At 46.2% G+C, this 21,891-nt stretch overlaps 1 protein-coding gene across 1 annotated transcript in view; it reads right to left on the bottom strand.

Moving 5' to 3' along the window:
• The window catches only part of CELSR1 (cadherin EGF LAG seven-pass G-type receptor 1), a 222,543-nt gene extending 203,243 nt beyond the window's left edge, over positions 1 to 19,300 (bottom strand). The window contains exon 1 of the mRNA XM_054988282.1: positions 15,323 to 19,300. Within this exon, the coding sequence (XP_054844257.1) occupies positions 15,323 to 18,866 (3,544 nt within the window). The 5' untranslated portion in view covers positions 18,867 to 19,300. The remainder of the gene's footprint in view (positions 1 to 15,322) is intronic.
• Positions 19,301 to 21,891: the final 2,591 nt, after the last annotated feature.

Genomic DNA, 21,891 nt, shown 5'->3' with positions numbered 1-21,891 from the left:
AATCTTGCACTAAAATGGTTTTGTAGCAACGGGACACAATTGAACATGTTCAAGAGAATCCCAGGAGCTGAAACAGGACAATGAAATCAAGTGCAGAAGATAATTTTACAGCTAGATGCCCGAATGATATTCTGATTAAATGTTTCTACATAAACCTGTCTGGTTAGAAGACTGGAACTTGCTCTACCACAGAATCCCACCAGGTAACTCTGCGCCCACCTCAAGTTCTCAGCCCATATTATTCTTCCCTCCTCCACTTCATCCTCACAAGAACAACCTACCTCACAAGGTTGTTCCTGAGAGGATAAAGCAGAGGAGGGAAGAAAAACGTGAAAAGCCACTTTGGATCCCGATCTGGGAGAAAAGTAGGATGTCAATTTTTAAAGACATAATAAAAATAAGCTCTCCCATTTTATCTGATAAGCAGTGTTAACTCTAGCAAATCTACTTAAGAATCCTACCTGGGATTATTCAATGGGACTTTCTTCCAAGGAAGTGTTCTTAGAATTGCAATGAAAATGTTGTCGCTTCTGTATTTCACTCCCCAATTACAGATTACGGTTATTCAACTTGAAGCACTATCATTAATAAATTCTCAGACTTCCAAAAGCATTAATGACACTGAGGCTTATCCCTTCTATACACACTTAGTGGACTGATTTAAGTAACAAAGCAACAGCATTAGGGTTGCCAGTCTCCAGGTGGTAACAAACAAGAAAAATCAAGACCACCTAACAACAAACCACTTCAACACAATCTTATATAAACATTCATATAATTATGACAGGACCCTCCTGCATTTGTTAGTACATTTGTGTATTCGTGGACTTATTGTTTGCAGTCTCCAGGTGGTGGCTGGAGATCTCCCGGAATTACAACTGATCTCCAGCCAACAGAGATCAGTTCCCCTGGAAAAAAATGGCTGTTTTGGAAGGTGGACTCTATGGCGTTACACCCTGCTGAGGCCCCTCACCTCCCAACTCCATCCACTCCAAGCTGCACCCCCCAAATCTCCAGGAATTTCCTAACCTGGAGCTGGCAACCCTAAACAACATTTCTTCATTTATTATAAGGCCATTTGTCTTATTTGTAAAAATATATATATTTATCATATATATGAACAATGATGTTAGAAATCAGAACTGCACTCCATAGGAGTAAGATTTTTCATCATCAAACCATGAAATAAATGAACAAAAAGGTATAAGCTTCTATTCCCATGTAAAAGAGGGCTTAAGAAAGCAAACAAGTTATCTGCCAAATGGCAGGGTCACCACACACAATTAAAGTATGTTGTCAATCGCTTAAGAGAGACAACAATTTCTGAGCTATGCTCCATTTGTAGCAAACAGGTTTTCTAAAAGCTTAAGACGCGCTAGTGCTAAATGTTCACTTTCGGAATGTGTTGCGCCATGTATTTAAGCCCTGGCCTTATAATGCTTGTGTGCCTATGTGTTAGTCATGTTTTTTGCAGGACAGCTCCACTTTAGTCAGCACTGACAAAAGATCTGAGGCATGCTTGCTAAATGCATCAGCGCCAGGTACCAACAGGAGAATTGTTGGAAAAGATGTATTCCAAGAAACAAGCAGTGACAAGAAAGCAAATTAACCAGAAGGCCAATCACTCTGATGAGAAGGATTGGCAGTGGGTGAAAAGTTGTTCCTTTCTTGTTTTTTAAGCAGTTTGGTAGACTTGATACCACGACTCTGTAACAGAGCCAAAAAAGACTGAATAAGGCGTAACAAGAGCATATCTATTTTCTTGCTACAAAACTACTTGCAATATATTACATCAGGAAGAAAACTAATTCTAACAAGGAATAGACTCGTCTCTGGATGACCACCCTGAAATGTGGTACTGAGTTCCTACTGTAAGATTTAGCTTAGACAGACAGTGCAGAATAACCAACAGCAATTCAAGATGCGTAAGGCAGTTTGCTGGGAAATCTATTTCTTCACTTATCGCAGACATTTTCCACACGCGTTATCAGCCTCAGGGTTAGATGATGTTGGGATGTCTCTTTTTTTCCTGCTTCCCCGAAGTATCTTGGTGCATTTGTGCACCTCCCAAGTTTCCCCTGATTTTTCTCGTATTTTTCCCAAACCTGTTTGCTGTGAAATTCTGGAAAAGATCACAACAAAGCCTGGACGGCTGCCATGGGGATAGAAAAGTTTGGATTTTCCCAGCCCCACCCACATGGTACCATGTCCCCTGACACTGTCCTCAAGACAGACACACTCCCCTCCCCCAGGTACTGGGGACTTGTTTTTTTAAACCAGCTACTGAATATTCTTATAACATTATAGCTACATATGTATCAAGTTCTCTGAATTCCCAGTTTTTATAGAAAAAAGTGTCTCTAGCATCTTTCCTTGCAGAGATATGCCTTTCCTCTTATATGTCTGCAATGAAAATGGCTAGACAACTGTTTAAAAATTAAGGTTAGGAATTCAGAGAAACTGAAACAACAGAGAACAATATAACAATATTCAGCTGCTGAATTATAGAACTGAAAAGCCTCGGTGGCGGAGAGGCAGGGTGGCCACTGCTGGTGGACTGGGGCAGGAATACTAAAGAAGAACCAGCAACTGCAGTAGAAATGGGGAAACCACACAAACCTGTCTATAATGCCGGGGATTTCATTTAAACTGTGGGTTTTGAAACCCTGCAACATAAAATCAGAGATAAATGGCAGGAGTCCTTTTGCAGCAACACAACAGAAGGCTGTTGAAAAGATTGCAAGCAAATTCAGGTATAACCAGTTTGTATGTTAAATGAATCCAATAAAAATCCAAACATATAAGTAACGCAGCACAGAATGACTTATGCTAGTACTCGCCAATGTGAATCAATGAGAGCAGAGTTAAACCACAAATGAAATGAACTTGCCTGGAACATTTTCAGACCTGCCTGAAGCCCATTCGAAACAATGGGAGCGAAGCCACAAAAACTGTTAGCTAGTACTCTAGGTAAGGCTAAAGTAGGAGCACAAACCCATGTTGGCACCTACTAGATGAGAAACTAGCACAGGATAGTAGCCTTGCTTCAAAAAGGCAATGGCTGAATTGAAGAGAGAGGCAATCTGACGCAATAGCATGAAACATCATGCTACATCCACCATAAGACACTCATGGACTTTCTAAGTGGTCTGCTCTGAGTGGCAGCTGCTCTCCAGGGCCGTAGGGCTTTCCCCATCCCAGCCCTTTTAATGAGAGAAACCTAAGATAGGTTGAAGAGGGTCACCATACAAGATAGGTTGAAGAGGGTCACCATACAAGATAGGTTGAAGAGGGTCACCATACAAAACATGTGCTCTGTCACTGAACAATAGTTCCTCTGCTGTAGCAAGAAGCAGAGGTGTCTGCCCTTGCTCCAGCTAATGTGTCCTAGAATTATTATATATTTATATCACATAGCTTTCCATCTACTCTCTCTTACTCAATTTACAGTGCAATCCTAAACAGATCCAGAGGAGTTAGCCACGTTAATCTGAAGTTGCAGAACAGCAGAGAGTCCAGTAGCACCTTTAAGACTAACCAACTTTATTGTACCATAAGCTTTTGAGAACCACAGCTCTCTTCATCAAATACATCTGACGAAGAGAACTGTGGTTCTCGAAAGCTTATGCTACAATAAAGCTGGTTAGTCTTAAAGGTGCTACTGGATTCTCTCCTATCCTAAACAGAGTTACTGCAGTCTAAGCCCATTGAAATCAATGGGCTTTGAGTGGAGTAACTCCGCTTAGGATTGCACTGTTAGTACCCATCTGCCAGTGCAAGTAGACAACAACCATCTAAGTGGCAAATTTTCGTGACATTATTGTAGACCTTGATGGGTTCCCTTTAGTCCTGCTTCTGAAATATTTTGGACAACCCGAGTCAAATTGCTGCTCAAACAACTATCTGACCCGGAGCAATCTATCATGCCTTCCCTAGCAGCGCTGAAAAGCGTTTGGCTCTACATCACTCGCTTTGTACGTGATAAGGATTATCTGTTTACGTGCCAGCAATGAGAGATCTATCAGGCCTTTCACTTTTCACATCACTGCCGTTCGGTGCTTGCCTTTTATAAGCGACAAAACTAGCAGAGGGCCGTAGCTTTACAGTGTTAAGTGTTGAAAGAGCCAACACTTTGTTCTCTTTTCCTAGAATCCGAAGTTGGCCAGCTCCTCTCAGAGCATCCTTAAAACATCACTATCTTTTTTGCAACGCTGATCAAATGCTACTCTACTATTTTTTAGGAGAAATAAGAAAAGATATTTTTTTAAAAATTGAGAGTTTAACCAGAAAGAAGTTTTCTTTCCCAAAAAGTGTTGAGCTGATTAAAAATCCCAAGAAGCAAAAAAAAAAAAGGACAGGTGGCTGGATCCAGCTGGCCTTTTCACTTTCGTCCAACAAAAAAGTGATGCTGGGGTCATGGGACCTCAGCAGATAGAGAAAAGTCATCTGGGATGGGAGCTGCAGTCGAGGCGGCAATTAGGGGGACGCTGAGTAGAAAAGCTGGGATGAGCCAACCCGTATGTTTCCTTCCACAAAGAACATGGAAGAAAAAATTCAGTTCTGTGATCCAAACAGCACTGCACAGGTTGAAATGTAAAGTTAAAAATCCAGTCCAGGGACTGTTTGTTGGCATCACTAGTTTTCTCTATTTGGAAGGAAGCCGCATGGAATGCAGCGAGACGTCCATCCAAGAAAACGTTCTGAGGTCTGGGCTGCATTGTGACCAAGAAACAAAAAGGTGGGGCGTTACACTGATAACATGAGCATAGTTCGTCAGTTCTATGGGACAAGGAGATGGTGGGGGGCTGTGCGCAGCAATGTAGAAAGGTTTCCACCCCACATATGTAAGTATCGTCTATTTATCTATAGCTGTCAGGGCTATTGTGCTCCAAATCAATCTTGGTAAGAGAGATATGAAGCATGGACCAGCTCCAGGTTTGTGCATGGAATATGTGCCTTCTTTTAAATTTTGCATGATAGATTTGCCTTCATTTAAATTTTGCTAACATTATTTGAATATTTAAACTATTTATTTAAATGTGAATTGGGAAATTTTCTGTTTTTCCCAGAAAGCCCCCATCACTGGCTGTGAGGAATCACTGGGTTGGGGGAGAGGGGAGATATATTGGGAGAGCTCTCTCTAAAATTCAAGAGCACAGGACTGCTGAACTAGGGAACTTTCTTTCTACCTAGCCCTGAACTTCTGTAGTCTAGTAGGGCAGTAGTCTGTGCGATTGCCCCTAAAAAACGGTTCAGGAAAGGGATATTTTTGCCTCTCCTCTCATGCTGCACAGGGGAGTTTGGAGAGGGGGGGAGGCTGGAGGGAGACACATTCCCCAACTGTGATCTCTCACTGCAGTATACTTAAAGTAGGTTGGGAAATTCCTGGAGATTTGAGGGTGAACAACAAAGAAGAAAAGGGGCTGGGGGGGAGAGCCCCCACAAACTCAATCCAAACAAGCAGGGGGGAAATAGAGGAGTCAAACTACATTCTAAAATTTAAAATATATCCCAAGAAGTTATTTATTATGGATGTGCACAAGATATAGGTTAAAAACAAGTTAAAAACGTAAGGCCTGAACGGCAGGCATATGTTAAAAATTGCTAAAACATTCTCCATACACAGGTGACGATACAGTTCAAAGACCAACACAAAGACAGACCAGACGTGTTTTGGCCATAAGGCCTTCCTCAGGGGTCAAACACACCCACACATTCAGAAACCATCTCTTGTATTGAGTGGTATAATACAAATGTTGCTGCCGACCAAGGACTGCACTCACACAATGATCTTCATTTGATATTGTATTCTGAGGCGTGGTTTCCAATGTATTCGCGTGCGTTTCATCAATCTGCAGTTGAAATTTCAAGACATAAAGCATCGGGAGCATTTCTATATTGGTTTCTGTCACCTGTCATTTAGGCCCTATGTTTTAAACTTGTTTTTAACCTATATTTTGTGCACATCCATAATAAATGTAAATAATTTTACATTTTAGGTTGATGTGGGGGGAAGCCTAAGGGGGGTAGAGTTTAGAGAGGAGAGGCAGCTCCTAAGGGATGGATGCCATAGAGTTCACCCTCTAAAGCGGCCATTTTCTCCAGGAGAAGTGATCTCTATCGTCTGGAGATCAGTCGTAATTCTGGGAGAACTCCAGTCCTCACCTGAATGTTGGCAACCTTGGGCTAGGGGACAGTTTTACTGAGGAAAAATTGGTTTTTATTTATTTGTTTTTAGTTGTTTTACTGAGCTGTTGGTTTAACTTTTTTTGTTTGTTTCATTCCTATTTCCCCCCCTGTTAGCCAGGTGCCTTGAGCTAGCATCTGAAAAGAGAAGATATAAATCTGCAAAATAAATTAATTAAAGGTTGGCAACCTAAGTATATTATAAACTTCTGTCACCCTGGGGAGGCCTTTAACTAGAGAAGCACGGTTCCTCCTACCTCGATCAAGTCCAGCACTTGGGACTTGAGGGGAGAATTAAGGCTTGGGGAACGTGTATCTCCTGATGCACATCCCCTTAAATTTAGTTTTCAGCTTCCAGTATAGTCTTAGCTGCTATGGGATCGATTCAGCCAATTTTCTCCCCTGATGTTCTTTTTCCCCTCCCATCTGATCATGTTTACCTGCCCTCAACATTCCATGCTGAGCCCTCAACAGGATAAGGCAGGGCTGCCAACTCCAGGTTAAAGAAAGTCCTGGAGATTTTGGGGGTGGAGCTGGGGAACGATGAGGTTTGGAAAGAGCCTCTGTGGCTATAGTGTCACAGAGTCCACCCTCCAATACAACCATTTTCTTCAGGGGAACTGATCTGGTGATCAGTTGTAATACTAGGAGATCTCCAGGCCTCACCTGGACATTGGCAACACTGGGTTAGGGGATTTTTTGTGGGGGTTTTTCTTTTCTTTTTAAATTTAACAACAAATAGGGAGTGAAGAAAATCCTGTCCTCTATGGTGGCTCTTATTCACTGGTAAGGCACAGGTTTGCTATTGGAAGGGGTGATATAAACTTCTATGAGAACCAAGTAAGCCGGAGACAGAAACAGAAAACACAGAACATTCGGTTATACAATAGTACAATACAGCACAAAAAAGAGGCCTCTCTTTAAAACTGTAGGAAGTTTGGGACATTTATCAGCACTCATTATAATTATCTACAAATTATTGAAAGATAAGAAATCTTGTCAAATGCAAACAGTGCAGATCAGCTCCGTTCTGCACAAAGTTATTTGCACAAGGAGCGGCGTTATTGCTATCCATCAAACTACTACTGTTAATCTATAGGTCTGAAACCATTATCTGCTTTTACCTGTTTAGTCTAATAAAGGATTGTCCTCTTAGCAAAGTGGAAGACATGCATTAATCGGTTTTCCTAATAAAACTGAAAAAAACCCTCTAGTCCAGCTTCTTGCAATACCATACTCCCAACAAATACCGTGCAACAATGAAAGCATCATCAGCCAGGGGAAAGCAACCTGTGTGGGGCAATGACTACCATATCCTTAATGTCTGCAACTTATTTCTGATGGGGGGGGGGGAATAAAAGCCAAGGTTCTTGAAGATCTCAAGTTGCTCATCTTTAATAACAGCCGACATTAAAAAAGTCAAGAGCCTGATGATTATGTTGGGGAAAGTCACAATTGTTATCTGTCCTGTTTTTGTCCCGCTTTTCCTCCACTAAGCTCAGGGTGGAAAACATTTTGCCCTCACAACAGCCCTGTGAAGTAGGTCAAGCTGAGAGAAAGTGACTGGACCAAGGTCACCCACATAGCCATCCTAGGGCCATAGCCATCTCCAGGGCCATCTAGTCCAACCCCCTGCACAATGCAGGGAATTCACAACTACCTCCCCCCCTCCTCACACCTCCACACACACCGCAGTGACCCCTGCTCCATGCCCAGAAGATGGCAAAAGATGGTCTATTGAGAATCCTAGGCTTACTGCTAGGAAAGGGTACTAAGCACTGATGTTACCCTTCCTGCCCTCCCTCTCCTGATCTACCTAGGCTCACAGAATTAGCACTGCTGTCCAACGGCCATCTAGCCTCTGCTTAAAACCTCCAAAGAAGGAGAGCCCACCACTTTCTCAACTTTTGAAGTCTCAGATTATTCTTAGATTAATACTTGTACAGCCAAAGAAATCCATCACATCCTCAAATTTTGTATTTGTTTCCGAAAATTTTGCTACACATGGAGAGTACATAATTTATCCAACTATCATATCCGAACAGGTTATGCATGAACAGAGTAAATTATATCATGCATTCGAAAGTGCTGGATAATCTGATAATTGGATGGCCTGCGGGGATATCATGGCAACAGTTTTCCTCACTTATGGAATTTATTTCCCTAGCGGCGGGGATGAGGCTACTGAACAGTTCATGCCTTAATCCTCTTTTTGTTGACACCCGAAGCTAGACCGTTTTTTCCTGAGCAACTCGGTAACAGTGAAATACAGAAACAAGTTGCTGCAAAATGAGGCAGAAAGATCAGTCACAGAAGAACTGGTTACGCTGCATAACTCTGACCAAGAGAGATTTTAGCAACACCTGCATGGGACCTGAGCCGACACCTGTAATGGAAGCGTGGCCACTTAAGTAAACTTGCACTTCTTCCCAGGCACAGAATACACGCTCATTTATGACATCTGGTTATATTAGACACGTCTGTGATAACCAGTTCCTGGAGACGGTGGTGACGGGAAGATTTAAGGAGCCTCATCACAGTAAGATAGATCAACGGTCCCTGAAGCCCATTCCTTCCAGTTCTCCCTATATCAGGAAGGGCCCTTCCCACGCACACTACATAAAATCCTTCAACCTTTGTTCTTAAAGTTGTAACATATGTGTTCTATTAACCAGTGCATATGAAGAATGGTTAGGGTTACCAGCCTCCAGGTGGTGGCTGGAGATCTCCTGGAATTACAACTAGTCTCCAGGCCACAAAGATAAGTTCACCTGGAGAAAATGACTACTTTTGGGGTGGACTCTATGGAATTATGCCATGCCAAGGTCCTTTCCCTCCCCAAACCCCACTTTCTCCAGGTTTCTCCAGGTTTCACCCCCCAGATCTCCAGGAATTTCCCAACATGGAGCTGGCAACCCTAAGAACGGTATACAACTAGAGACAGACTAAGGACCCGAGAGCTTCAGACAGAGAAATAGGTGGCTGGCAAGGGGGTTGGGAATCAAGACGTGGATGTCTGCATAGAAGGAGAAGAATTTACCATAAAAAGGAAGCAAAGGAGCACGCAGTTAGCAAGAGAATCAAGGCTGGAGAAGGCGGCTTTGGCCCAGTGGCAGAACACTGGTTTTGCACACAGAAGGCCCCAGGGTCAACCTCTGCCATCTCCAGGTGAAAGATCAGACAGTAGGTAACACGGAAGGCACTCACTTGAAATGACAGAAAGCCACTGCCGGTCAGAATAGGCAATACTGCGCTTCAAAGGACAATGGTCTCACTCTGTCTAAGGCAGGCTAGTCTGTTTAAATAGGTCACTGAGGTCAAGGACTCCAAAATATTCCTAGCTACTCAAACTGGTAAAAGAATCTGGAAAACAAGGAGAGGCACTCTCAGAAAAGGACTCAACCTCCAACACAAAAGAGTCTCATGATCACACACGCATTTGGAGGAACATGAGTCATACAACATCAGGTCTTCCCAGCACTACAGCACAAAAAGCGTTGTGTAGGGATCCCAGGCCCCTCAGTGGGGGGTCGCCTGCTCCCACCCTCCGCTCCTGCCACTACTCACCTGGCTGGTGGGAGGGGGGAAGCTGCGGGAATAGGCCTCCCAGGCACGCTCCCGGGGCGGAGCAACAATGTCACTCCCAGGAGTGATTTCATTGCGCCACCCTAGAAGCATTCCCAGGCTTCTCTGAGGGCCTAGTTGAGCCCCACAGAGGCCAAAATTGGCCTGCTGCAAAACACTAGAGCACTCCCGGTCCCTCCCATGCTTCACAGCCAGTCCATCTGGGATCCAAATCAGACCTGCTGAGAAGAGCAGGAGTGCTCCTGCCCATGTGTGATGATGTCACTTCCTGGAAGTGATGCCATTGCACCGCCCCAGGTGTCACCAAAGGTAAGTGCAGGTCCCTCCCCTCTTGCTGGGAGGGTAAGGGGACCTGGCAACCCTAGTTGGGTGGGCTAATGCAATCTGCCCTGGCCTATCTGGCAGCCTGGCATGTAAGTGCGCAAAACGTTACCTGATGCCCAAGCCAGTATGGTTTGAGTGACAGACTAGGATCTGGGCAACCCAATTCAATTCCCTGGTCTGCCATGGAAGCTTGCTGGGCGACCTTGGGCCAGTCGCATACTCTCAGCCTAGCCTACCTCACAGGGCTGTTGTGAGGAAAAATGGAGAAGAATACGTAAGCCAATTTGGGTTGGAGAAAGGAGAGGTAAAATTTTTAAAAATTATCAGCCCACACATATTTATAGTAGCCTACCAGCCCACTCATTCCTAAAGCCCCCCCTTCATAACATATCCAAAAGACTTCTTCAAACAGAGCAATGATCGTAGGGCCTTCCCTATCATCCACTGTTCTTTGAGTAGCTTTTATTACGAATGTATCATTATAGCAGATTATGCCACGGCTCGTGGTAACTTGCGATCATCTTCATTCAGCGTGATGAACTATAACCCTGCAATTCAGCTGCACTTGCTTTCATGGCAACAGAGGGAGTTTTTAGACCAGTTCTTTTTTTAAGCACCTATTTTACATTAGGAAAGTGTTTAATTTCTCACAAGATTTTGGTAAGTGATATGTGTGGATCTCTTTCTTATGAAGCAAGGAAAGAAAATGCAATTAATTTTACGGGGATGCCATAACGGTCAGAGCTTTGCTCCACTTTCAGTTTTTGGGATCTGAAACTCCATGTTTTTTCTTAGAAATATGGGGCTGGAGTCTAGGACTCTGTTATGTTAATAATGGAGACTTCTTGCAATGCAGGCAGTGTTTTCCACCACAGCAAGGCTCCTTGAACGAACGGATCAAATCCTGAGGTTTTTTACAGGTGATTTTGAGATGTCTCCTAATGGTTCCTTCTTTCAGCTATCCAGAGTGAGAATCATGCTCACGAAAGGATTTAAAATAAGATGGACCAATCTTTGTATGTTCTATGCATAATTCAAAAGGCATAAAAGAAGATCAGATGGCAATATTATGTTTAACATTTCATTTTATCACTCCCAGTAACATTTCCCAAAACTTTTGTGTATCGATTACCTCTAATTTCGGTCCACAGCTGCCCGGTCTCTCTTACCTAATGATTATTCACAGTCCTTGAAATCAAGGGCCACCGAGCAAAACACGGCAATAAAACAATACCTCAAATACCTTTGTAATTATCCTTTAAAAGTTACTTTAACTTCACCTCTACATGTTTTTCTAAACATTTTCCTTATAAATTGTCTACATTTTAATCACCGCAATAATTCTAGGCATACATAGCTCTTTTTGTAATGAAACATTTTAAGTACTTCTCTACCTTCTTAGTACTGGGCAAGTTTCAGCTTAACAAAGCTTCAGATCTAATAGCCAATGAAAGCCTCATTCATTTTATTAAGCCTATTTGGTTTCAGCATTATCTCATGTGTTTGATGCTGTTGCCAAAACCTAAAAATCATTCCATTCCCCCCACCACCACCTTTACAACTCACTAATTGGGTTAAAATTAAGTTTATGCTGAAGTTTAACATTTTCTAGCAATATTCACTTGACTGCTAACGTGTAGAGTGGCGTAATAAGCAGCTGCGGTAACCACCCAATGGCCCAAGATTTGCCCCGTAAGTGTTTAAACACGCACAATGCTCAATACGTGATTTTACTGATACAATCACATGATTATTGTGAGGATATTAGAAAGGCGTTGATACACTTGGTAGATGATCTTATGATTTTTCTAATCAAGAAGACTGATGTGTAATACTTGCACACATGTGAGTATTTCACATACAGTACAATCCTAAGCAGAGTTAAACCCTTCTGACTTCAATGGATTTAGAGGGGCGTAACTCTGTTTAGGATTGCACTGAAAAACCTATTTCCACTATGAAATTATAATGAGGCCTTTTTCCCCAGCACACATACACACAGCAAATAATTCTTGCAGTTGTTATGGATGAAAATAGGTTGCAAATGACCTCTTGGGGGGGAAGACTTTCCATGTCATATTTGAAGCAGACTTGACTTTATTTTGCCTGGTTGTTTCATCTTCATGTCAACAAATTGAGTCTGTGAGCACCATCCAAAAGAAGTTAGGCACACTGGAATCAGTAAGTCTTTAGCACACAAATCTGATTATCCAGCCATGCTTATAAACTCTTTGGACTTCAACATACCTAGCTTTCTTTGGATGGTGGTATGCACTCAAGACACTCTTCTCAAGGTTCATCGACTGAAGTCTGTAGAATTATTGCACTGAGGAGACAACGCTTACAAGCCATCTCTCCCTGTGCTTTACTGCCCTACTTAGTACTGCCTGAAATCTGTTAGTTATCTTCTGACATGAGATAAGGTGTTGCTGTCCCTTATCAGATCAATCCAATTGAAGATGACCACAAACATCATGCAAGCCGGGACAAGCCCAACGAATCAAAACAACGGGTATATTATCTCTGGAAGTTTTTAAACAAAGTGGAAGTAGCAATTACACGCTAACCACAATTACCCGCTGCTAAAGTTCTGCATGAAATCCAAGTCGGTTGTCAAATGAAAAATGGTAATAACTTCAGTCATGGATGCTGGCACCACTTTCTCTGGCCCTGCAAATACGGACGAGGATCACTTGTTTCCACTGTGACGTGCCTTTGATCTGTAGCCATCCACTTTCAAAGCCTTACAACCTGATTAGCTGCCGAGAAAAATCAGGCTAATTTGTGAACTTTTACTACACAAACTGGCCACGGAGGAACCACCTTCTAAAACATTATTACAGATGCTGAGGCTGCTTCTCACAAAAGTGAAAAGGCTACCAAGAGTGAAAAGCATCACTAACAAGATATCACAGTCACAATGGACCTGAAAAGGTCAACAGGAGTCGCAGCTGCTGAAGAGGCCTGCAATAAAGACGGCAGACGGAGCCCACAGAAGGCACGCCACTGCATTATTGATGCCCAGTATGAGCTATACTTAAAAGGGATTTTTTTAAAAAAACAAAAACCCTTCAATTTACCAAGAAGTCCAGTATAACAAGCAAGGTGTTTCCCAGGATGGGTTTTACAGGTTATTCAAAATACTGAATTGTAGAATTAGCCGTCAGTAACAATTTGAAACTAGTCAACATTGAATCAAAGCCACTGAAACGTCTACGGACAAAGCACTTTGTTAAGGCAATAAATATTCGCCAGCCCTAGAATACGAGCAATCTTAAGGATCTGTTTGTGAGAGAGCAAGTCCCCACTGAATACCATGGAATTTATTTCTGAACAGATGAGTTTAGGATTGCTCCTTTGGGTACTCAGCAAACCCTGTCCTGTTTGTTTCTGCTTTTAATAATATCTATCCCTGGCTGAGATTTGCTCCTTTGACTTTTTTTTTTTACTGTTTGATTTGTTTGTTGCTTTTTAATTCTATTTGTAATATTTTATGGATCTGCATGCTGCCTTTAGCATAAAGGTAAGAAAAATGCCAAAGACCTGCCCTTACTCAATCAAACCAGAAGTGTATTTACAGAGCAGTTCTATACAGAATTACACAGATCTAAACCCCCTGGAATCAACAGGCTTAGACAAGAGTAAGAGCCAAGCTACAAGTGACGCCTTACACAGGTTGGACACTTGTCAGCGTACCTCAAGTTTTGATGGGAAATGTAGGCGTCCTGGTTTTACAGCTTGGCTCTCCGTTACAGCTGCAAGACCAGGACGCCTACATTTCCCATCAAAACTTGAGGGAAGCTGACAAGTGTCCAACCTGTGTCAGGCGTCACTTGTAGCTTGGCTCTAACTTCACATAGGCAGCTACTGGTAAGTCTATCACACTGTCCCCACCGAGGCAAGAGTATTCTTGAAAAGTTCACAAGCAGAGCGCAAAGAGGACACTCATCATCAGCCCTTGGTAATCAGAGGTATGCTATTCTTGAATAGACGCCAGGCAACTACGGATAACTTTTTATTTACACTAGTATTTATTAGCTAACTTATTAAACAGCACTTAAATCCAACCAGTGAGAACCATTACAAATAATTTCAGTCTATATTTCCAGACTGATCCAGTGCTAGAAGAATCAGAATTAAAAGCATCTGACGTTACAGATGCTGCTGCAATAACTTTTCCAAGGCACAATCCAGCAAAGTGAAGAGCACTGATTACAACAGAAGAGTGTTAAGCGCATGAAATCTAACGTCCAAAAAAAGGTGTTTTAACTTTCATCCCCTTAGAACGTTCAATGTCTTGTCCTCTACTTTGGACCCAACTCGATTCTTGCACGTGCTGGTGTATTCCTAATGACCTCATTAATTCTGTAAATCCATTTAGGTTCATTTCTGTTTAGAATGTATTCTTTTAATCACCAAGCAGCGTGCTATGGAATTTCGCCTTGGAAGTATTATCCTTTTACTACGATGTGTCTAGAAAAAATATCAACAGATGTTCAAAAGGTAAAAATCCTAAGCAGAGTGACTTCCTACTATGCCCATTAACTTCAATGATTTTAGAAGGGTCTAACATTGTTTAGGATTGCACTGTAATCCTGCCAGTGGTTTCATGCTTATAATTTAGTTTACTGATATTATTAGTAATACTAACCGTATGCATGAACTTTTACAAATTTGGGAGCTAAATTGCTCAGAGTACAAAAGTAATTTGTTTCAGTTGTACACGTTTTGCAGATCTCTGTGCTACATATCAGCAACACAAACAAAGCTATCTATGCTTGTGTTGGTCCCAATTTAGGGATTTCACTTTTGACAGGAAAATCAGAGAAACTTCCTCTTTCCGTTAATTTTTTTCAGCCTGGCCTTGAAAGCTACGGCCAGCTTTGAAAACTCCAACTCATTAACTGCAAAGGACATTCTCAACTATCAAATAATTTAAGACTTCCACAGCTACCAAGCAGTAAGGGAGGAAGAAGGCTAATTTCTCTTTATACAAAATGTTTCTGTGGATCACAACTTGGTTAAATTCCATTGTAGGGTTCATGCCAGAGCAAAGCAGAGTTTCCATGGCTCCCTTCCAAAAAATTTGTACAAAGCAAATCATCATTTCAGGAAATTAAAAACCAGTTTGCAGAGTACACGTCTGCAGACACCAATAAAAGAGGTCAGTTACAAAATTCTCACCCACCATCATCGATTGTCACTAGAATCAAATACGTTTGCTTACCTGAAACGGAGACTTCCATGATGGCTTCCAAAGGTCTGTTGTTGTCCAGATCTCGGCTCAGCTTGAGTTCACCCGTAGCAGAGTCTAAAAGCAGCAGGTTTAACTCATTGCCCTTCACAAAAGTGTAGTTGAGTTTGTCAGACACGTCAGGATCATGGGCAGGGATCTTACCGATCACTCCAGAAGGGAAACTATTGGATTTGTTAGTGACATAATTGTTGAAAAGGATTTGGAAGTCTTGTAGCACAGGGGCGTTGTCGTTCTGATCCAGGAGTCGTATGTGCACAGTGGCTCGACTAACAAGAGGGGCTGAGGTCGCTTGCACCACAATTACGTATTCGGTCTGGCTCTCGTAATCCAGATCCATGAGGGCCGTGAGGTCTCCATTAAGGAGGTCAAGCTGAAAGACCTCTGGGATGTTCCCCTCCACAATCTGATACATGATTTGGGCATTTGTTCCCTCATCTGGGTCTATGGCACTGATACGGGTCACAATGGAACCAACGGGGCTGTTTTCCTTCACAAAGATGTCAAACTCATCGCGCTCAAAAACTGGTGGGTTATCGTTGATATCTAGCACCGTAACCTGGATATCCACAGAGGCTTTGAGGGGCGGGATGCCCCTGTCCACAGCAAAAGCCCTCAAGCTGTAAACAGCCACGTTTTCACGATCCAGTTTACGCAGCGTCCGTATCACCCCTGACGTGGCCTCGATGTAAAAATCTCCATCACCATCATCGCCACCCTGGAAGGTATAAAGGAGGCGGCCATTTTGGCCCGAGTCACGATCGGTAGCAGACACCTGCAGGACACTAGTGGAGAGTGGCACATCCTCAAAAACAGCACCCTGGTAACGGTCACGAAGGAAACGGGGTGTGTTGTCATTGGCGTCCAGGATAAGGATCTCCACATAGGTGGTATCAGATTTCTGCGGGATTCCGTTATCGTGGGCTGTGATGGCCAAAGTGTAAGCGGCTTGGTCCTCGTAGTCTAACTCCATCAAAGTGGTGACGGTGCCTGTGTCAGGGTCAATGCGGAACTGAGGGATATTGTCCTCCAAAACGTACGTGATCCTAGCATTCTCCCCAGTATCCTCATCGGTGGCGCTGATAGTTACAATGGATGTGCCAATGGGCTTGTCTTCGCTAACGCTCACTGTGTAATGGGAACTCTGGAAAACCGGCCGGTGCGTGTTGGCATCTGTCACATTGATGAAGACCTGCACGGTGTCAAAGAGAGTTCCATCTGAAGCAGTCACCGTCAAGACATACTGCCTCTCTTGTTTGTAATCCAAGGGCAAAGATAGGGTGATCAGCCCGCCAGCACTCTGACTAGTGATAGCAAAGCGGTTCCTTGTGTTGCCACTCGTGATCTGGTATGTCACTACGCTGTTGACATCTCTGTCCACTGCTGTCAGAGTCAAGACACTGCTGCCCACTGCTGCATCTTCATTAAGCCTGAGCTGATAAACTTTCTCCGTGAATGTAGGGCTGTTATCGTTGACATCGAGAACGGTGATAGACACGCTGGCCGAGGAACTCATGACAGGTACTCCCTGGTCTCTAGCCTCCACACCAAAGTGGTAGCTCTCCACAGTCTCCCGGTCAAGCTCAGTTGATACTGTAATCCACCCGGTACTATTGTTGATCTGGAAGGGAAAATTGGTGCCTCCGCTTGGGGACACCGGAGCAGAAGGATGAGATGGTTCAATGAGTTTGTATTCCAAGCGGGCATTGTCCCCGGAGTCAGCATCTACTGCCTGAATGTGTAATACCGAGTATCCCGGCGGGACATTCTCCAGTACTGTGGCTTGAAAAGGGGTGCTTACAAAGATAGGGGCGTTATCATTGACATCCAACACTTGAATGGACACCATCCCGCTAGAATTGATTTGCGGAGGTCTTCCGCCATCCTGGGCTTTGATTCTCAAGTTATACTCTCTAATGGTCTCATAGTCCAAGGGGTTGATCAAGTCAATAGAGCCAGAGAAAGAATGGATGTAGAACTGGCCTTTGAGATTCCCACTCACAATACTATAGTGCACCTGGGCGTTGCCGCCCCGGTCTCGGTCCGTGGCCTGCACCTGCAGAACCTGGCTGTTTATTGCTGTATCCTCTGGGATCTGTACCAAGTAGCGCTTCTCGCTGAACTGTGGAGAATTGTCATTTTCATCTTCCACTATGATATGTACTGTGACTGTGGCACTGTGAGGGGCTGGGTCTTTGCCCTGGTCATTGGCTTCTACTACAAGATGGTATTCAGAGACCTCCTCTCGGTCCACAGGGGCACAAGTCCTCACAACACCAGAGTGCGGGTCAATCTCAAAAATTCCCTCCCCGGCCCGAGGCTCCAGGATACGATAGAGCAAGTTAGCGTTGTCTGGGGCATCCTCATCTGTGGCACGAATAGTCAGCACCTCATAACCCACTTCAAGATTCTCTCGGATGGTTTCTCGGTACTCGGGTTGTTCAAACACCGGGCCGTGATCGTTGGTGTCACTCACAGTCACCGTCAGGAAGGTGATGGCCGACCGATGCCGTGGGGCGCCATGGTCCGTCGCGGTGACTTGCAGCACGTGGGTGTCCTTGGTCTCCCGGTCCAGACTACGTGTGGTGACCACTACGCCCGTCGCGGAGTCAATGGAAAAGTAGTCATCGGACCGCCGGTCAAAGAACGCCTCCATGGAATACGCCAGCCGACCTGCCTCCCCCTCATCGGGGTCGTGGGCTTCCAGCGTGATGACCGTGGTGCCGGAAGGCTGGTTCTCGGCGATGGAGACCTGATAATTGGGCAGCTTGAACTGGGGTGGGTTGTTCACGCTCCTCAACCTCCTGGCACCCCGAGGCCGGGCCTCATGCCCGACCTCGGACGGGGCATCTCTGTTTCTTCCCACCGTCAGCCTCTCCGGCCCCTCTTCTCCAGCCCCGGCCCCGAGGTCTACCAGGATGTCCCCCTTGGTCCTCCTCAGGTGACAAAGCAGCTGCAGGTGCTTCCCCGCCGCGGGCCGCGGGCCCCCTTCCGCCCCTTCCCCGCAGGCCCAGGGGAGGCCGTCGGGGCAGCGACACTGAGGGAAGCTGGTCAGGGCCGTGAGGGCGGCGAGCAGACGCCTGCCCTCGCTGTGGAGGGCGGCTGGCGGGCCGGCGGGGAGGAGGGCCAGGCGAGGCGGAGTCCGGCCGCGGGCCGCGCTGGGGCAGCCGGGGCCGCGCAGGTAGGCCGCCAGGCGCAGCGAGAGGAGGGCGCCGCCGGCGGAGGGCAGCAGGCGCAAGCGGAGCGGCAGCGGGTTGCGCGCCACGGCGGCGCAGGCCAGGGGGGCGCCGGTCCTCCGCAGAAGCCCGTCCCGCGTCACCTCGACGGCGTCCCTCAGCGGGCGGGCCGTCCGAGTGCGGTCCAGCGCGTAGCTCCAGCCGGGCCCCAGCGAGAGGTCCAGCAGCGGGGCGCCGGGCCCGGGGCCGCCCCCAGTCCCGCCGGCGGAGAGGCGCAGCTCCCAGCCCGCGGCCGGCCCCGCCAGCGCCAGCAGCCCCGCCAGCAGCCAGGCGGCCAGCATCTCCGAGGCTCCCGAGGCCCGCGGGCGCCCCAGTCCATCCACCCGCCGGCGCGGCTCATCCGGCCTCGTCCATGGGCGCGCGCCGCTGCCCCGCGAGGCTCCGAGCGCCCGCTTGCCGCGCGTCGCGTCGCCCACCTGGCGGCGGCTCCGAAGGGGGCTTCAAGATGGCTCCGGCTGCCGGCCACGACCTGCCGCTCGGTCACCCTCGACGGCCGGGCGCGCGTCCTCCGCCCGTCCTCGCGGCCGGCGGGCTCCCCCCTCGCCTCGAGCCTGCCGGGGCCACGGCGCCTCCCCTCCGGCGGCCGGCCGAGCGTCTTGCGCGCCGCGAGCGCCTGGCCGGCCCGAACTTTCGCCGCGCGCCTTCCTCGGCGGCTCCGTCGGGCGCCTCGCGGGAAGCTCCGGGGAGACCGCCGACCCGTCGCTGGCCGCGGCCGCTGCCCCAGGCGGACTTGCCCGTTTGCCTGCCTGACTGCCTGCTTGCCTGCCTGGCGCACGCGGGGCAGCCGCAACCTGCGAGCGACGGGGCGCGGGCGAGGGGGCCGGCGGAGCCGCTGGGAATCGCCCAGCCGGCGAGAGGCGGGCCCGGGGCGGCCGGCCGGGACTGCTCCGCCGAGGCGGCTCTGGAGCGCTCTCTCCCGGGCCTGCGGCGCAAGTGCGGCCGCTCGCTTGCGCCGGGCCGAGTCCTTGCGCCGGGCCCGAAAGTGGGGACTCCGCCTGACGGGCTGCCACCTCCAGGTTGGAGAATTCCTGGAGCTTTGGGGGTGGGGTCTAGAGAGGGAGGAGTTTGGGGTGGGGAGGGAGCTCTGCGGGGCATAATGCCGTAGAGTCCACCTCCAAAGCAGCCATTCTCTCCAGGGGAATTGATCTCTGTGGCCTGGAAATCAGTAGTAATTCCAGGAGATCTCCAGCCACCACCTGGAGGCTGGCAACCCAATTGGGAGGGGGAGACATAAGACGTCTTACAGGAGATGCTCAGGTGAAAGATCTTACACTTGTTCTCCCCTTGTGGATACAGAATACACTTGAATATAACACCACACAGAATACTCACACTTGAGTGTCCCTGTGTAAGATGTCTGCTGCAACCCAAATAAACAGGCGCCTAGAGGCATTTTAAAGTTGTTGCTCTCTCCCGCCCCCGCCCTGAAGAAGCTTTCCTGGACAACTGCTTCAGATGCAGTGTAATGAATCCTCGCAGGCAGATATTGTATGTAGGCTGTGTGTATGGGGGGAGGGATCAACCATCCATCCATAAGGTTGACAACTTCCAGGCAGGGCCTGGAGATCTAGAATTACGACTGATCTCCAGAGTATAGAGATCAGCTCCCCTGGAGAAAATGGCTGCTTTAGAAGGTGGACTGTGTGGCGTTGTATCCTACTGAGGTTCCTCTTCAGGCTCCACCCCCAAATCTTCAGGAATTTCCCAATCTGGAGTTGGCAGCCCTACCACTGCATCTGAAAAAGTGGGCCCTGGTCCGCAAAAGGAGATGCTAGAATAATACTTTGCTAGTTTTTACATTGCCTATGTTAGGGAGGAAAATAGAGTTTCCAGGTGCCCTTAGAAAAGACACCCACCAACGAGTGTTGGAGGAACACGTCAGGCTGATCTGCATATGCCCCCCTCCCAATGTTCAGCCTGCAAGTAAGACACACACTTCCTCCACTCCTCTTTTGCCTCTGGGTTGGAATTCCAGAGGCCAGATTGAGCCCAGAGGCCTCCAGCGGCTGACACCTAGTAAAAACATCACATCTGACGTAGGGGGTTGCGTATGTGTGGTTCCCTGAGTGACATTGTGGCAGAGAGCTATAGCCAAGAGCTGCTGTGAGCAAAACTGAAGCAGGTAGCTACCTTAGATCTGATACTGTGTGCAATAGGAAGCACTTCCTTAACCCTTCGTTTTATTAAAAGATGCTTTATTGCCAGGGCCAAACATGCATGCACCTCAAAAGAAAATGGGAAAGAGATCCCAGAGGAGAAGGAATGGGAACAAGGGATAAAGATTCACTAGCCAAAGAGATACCCAGGTGCCCCCTATTCTGCCAGTCTCTCGTCACTGTCTACTGTTGGTTTAGTGGCCGAAGCTTACAAAACCTTTGTACTTCCACCTCCTTCTGACCATTTTTGATTTCTGCAGCCCTAATCCTATTACTTTGCTTCTTGGATATCCCTTCCTGTCAATTGTATTCACTCACACTCCGTAATCTGCATTGAGCCTTGGTGTGAAAGGCAGACTATAAATCGCATAAATAAATAAATCCATCATCCCAGAATTTGCTAAGAACTCAATACAATCGTGATTTTCTCCACATCTTCTGATTGCTGTGATGCATCGAGACATCACACGACGACGCCATGGTCCAGGCTGTGGCAGTTCTGTGCTCTGGCGCAACTTGTAGTGTTTTATGTTGGTCGAATTCAACCTGCTGTTCCAGTTGATTTTGGAGCTGCACCTGTTCCCTGTGCCTCTAGTGGCCTCTAGTGGCACAGAACTCAAAATGGACTCCACTTAAGTATATCTGGGAGAAGGAGATGAACCCGAAATTTTGGGAAGATCTTAAGGCGGAAGGTATAACTAGAGTGAAGGACATGTACAATGGTCAAGGGGATTTGTTACCACTTCAGGAATTGAATCAAAAATTGGGGGAAAGATATTGGTTAAATCTAATGGGGTTACACCAGTTAATTAAACAAGACAAATATAAAGAAGCTATTAAAAGGGAAGACAATAATATAGAACACGCATTATATGTGGATGAAATAAAGAAAGGGCTGGCAGGGAAAATTTACCTTGAATTGGTGAGGGATAAGGAGTTTATGTTTAGAACTCTAAAAAATAAATGGAATAAAGAAAAACAAATAACTTCTGAGGAGGTTAATAAGTTAATGGTAAATTTGAAGGCAATTAAGCTAGAAAAGTATAGAGAACTTGAAAGGAAGATTATTATGAAGTGGTATAGAACTCCTGCCCAATTGGCATACATGCTTAAAGGGATGAAACCTAACTGCTGGCATTGCAATGCAAAA

The sequence above is a fragment of the Eublepharis macularius genome, chromosome 9, assembly GCF_028583425.1.
Source record: "Eublepharis macularius isolate TG4126 chromosome 9, MPM_Emac_v1.0, whole genome shotgun sequence".
Classification (NCBI taxonomy): Eukaryota; Metazoa; Chordata; class Lepidosauria; order Squamata; family Eublepharidae; genus Eublepharis; species Eublepharis macularius.
This window is presented reverse-complemented; position numbering and strand designations above follow the sequence as displayed.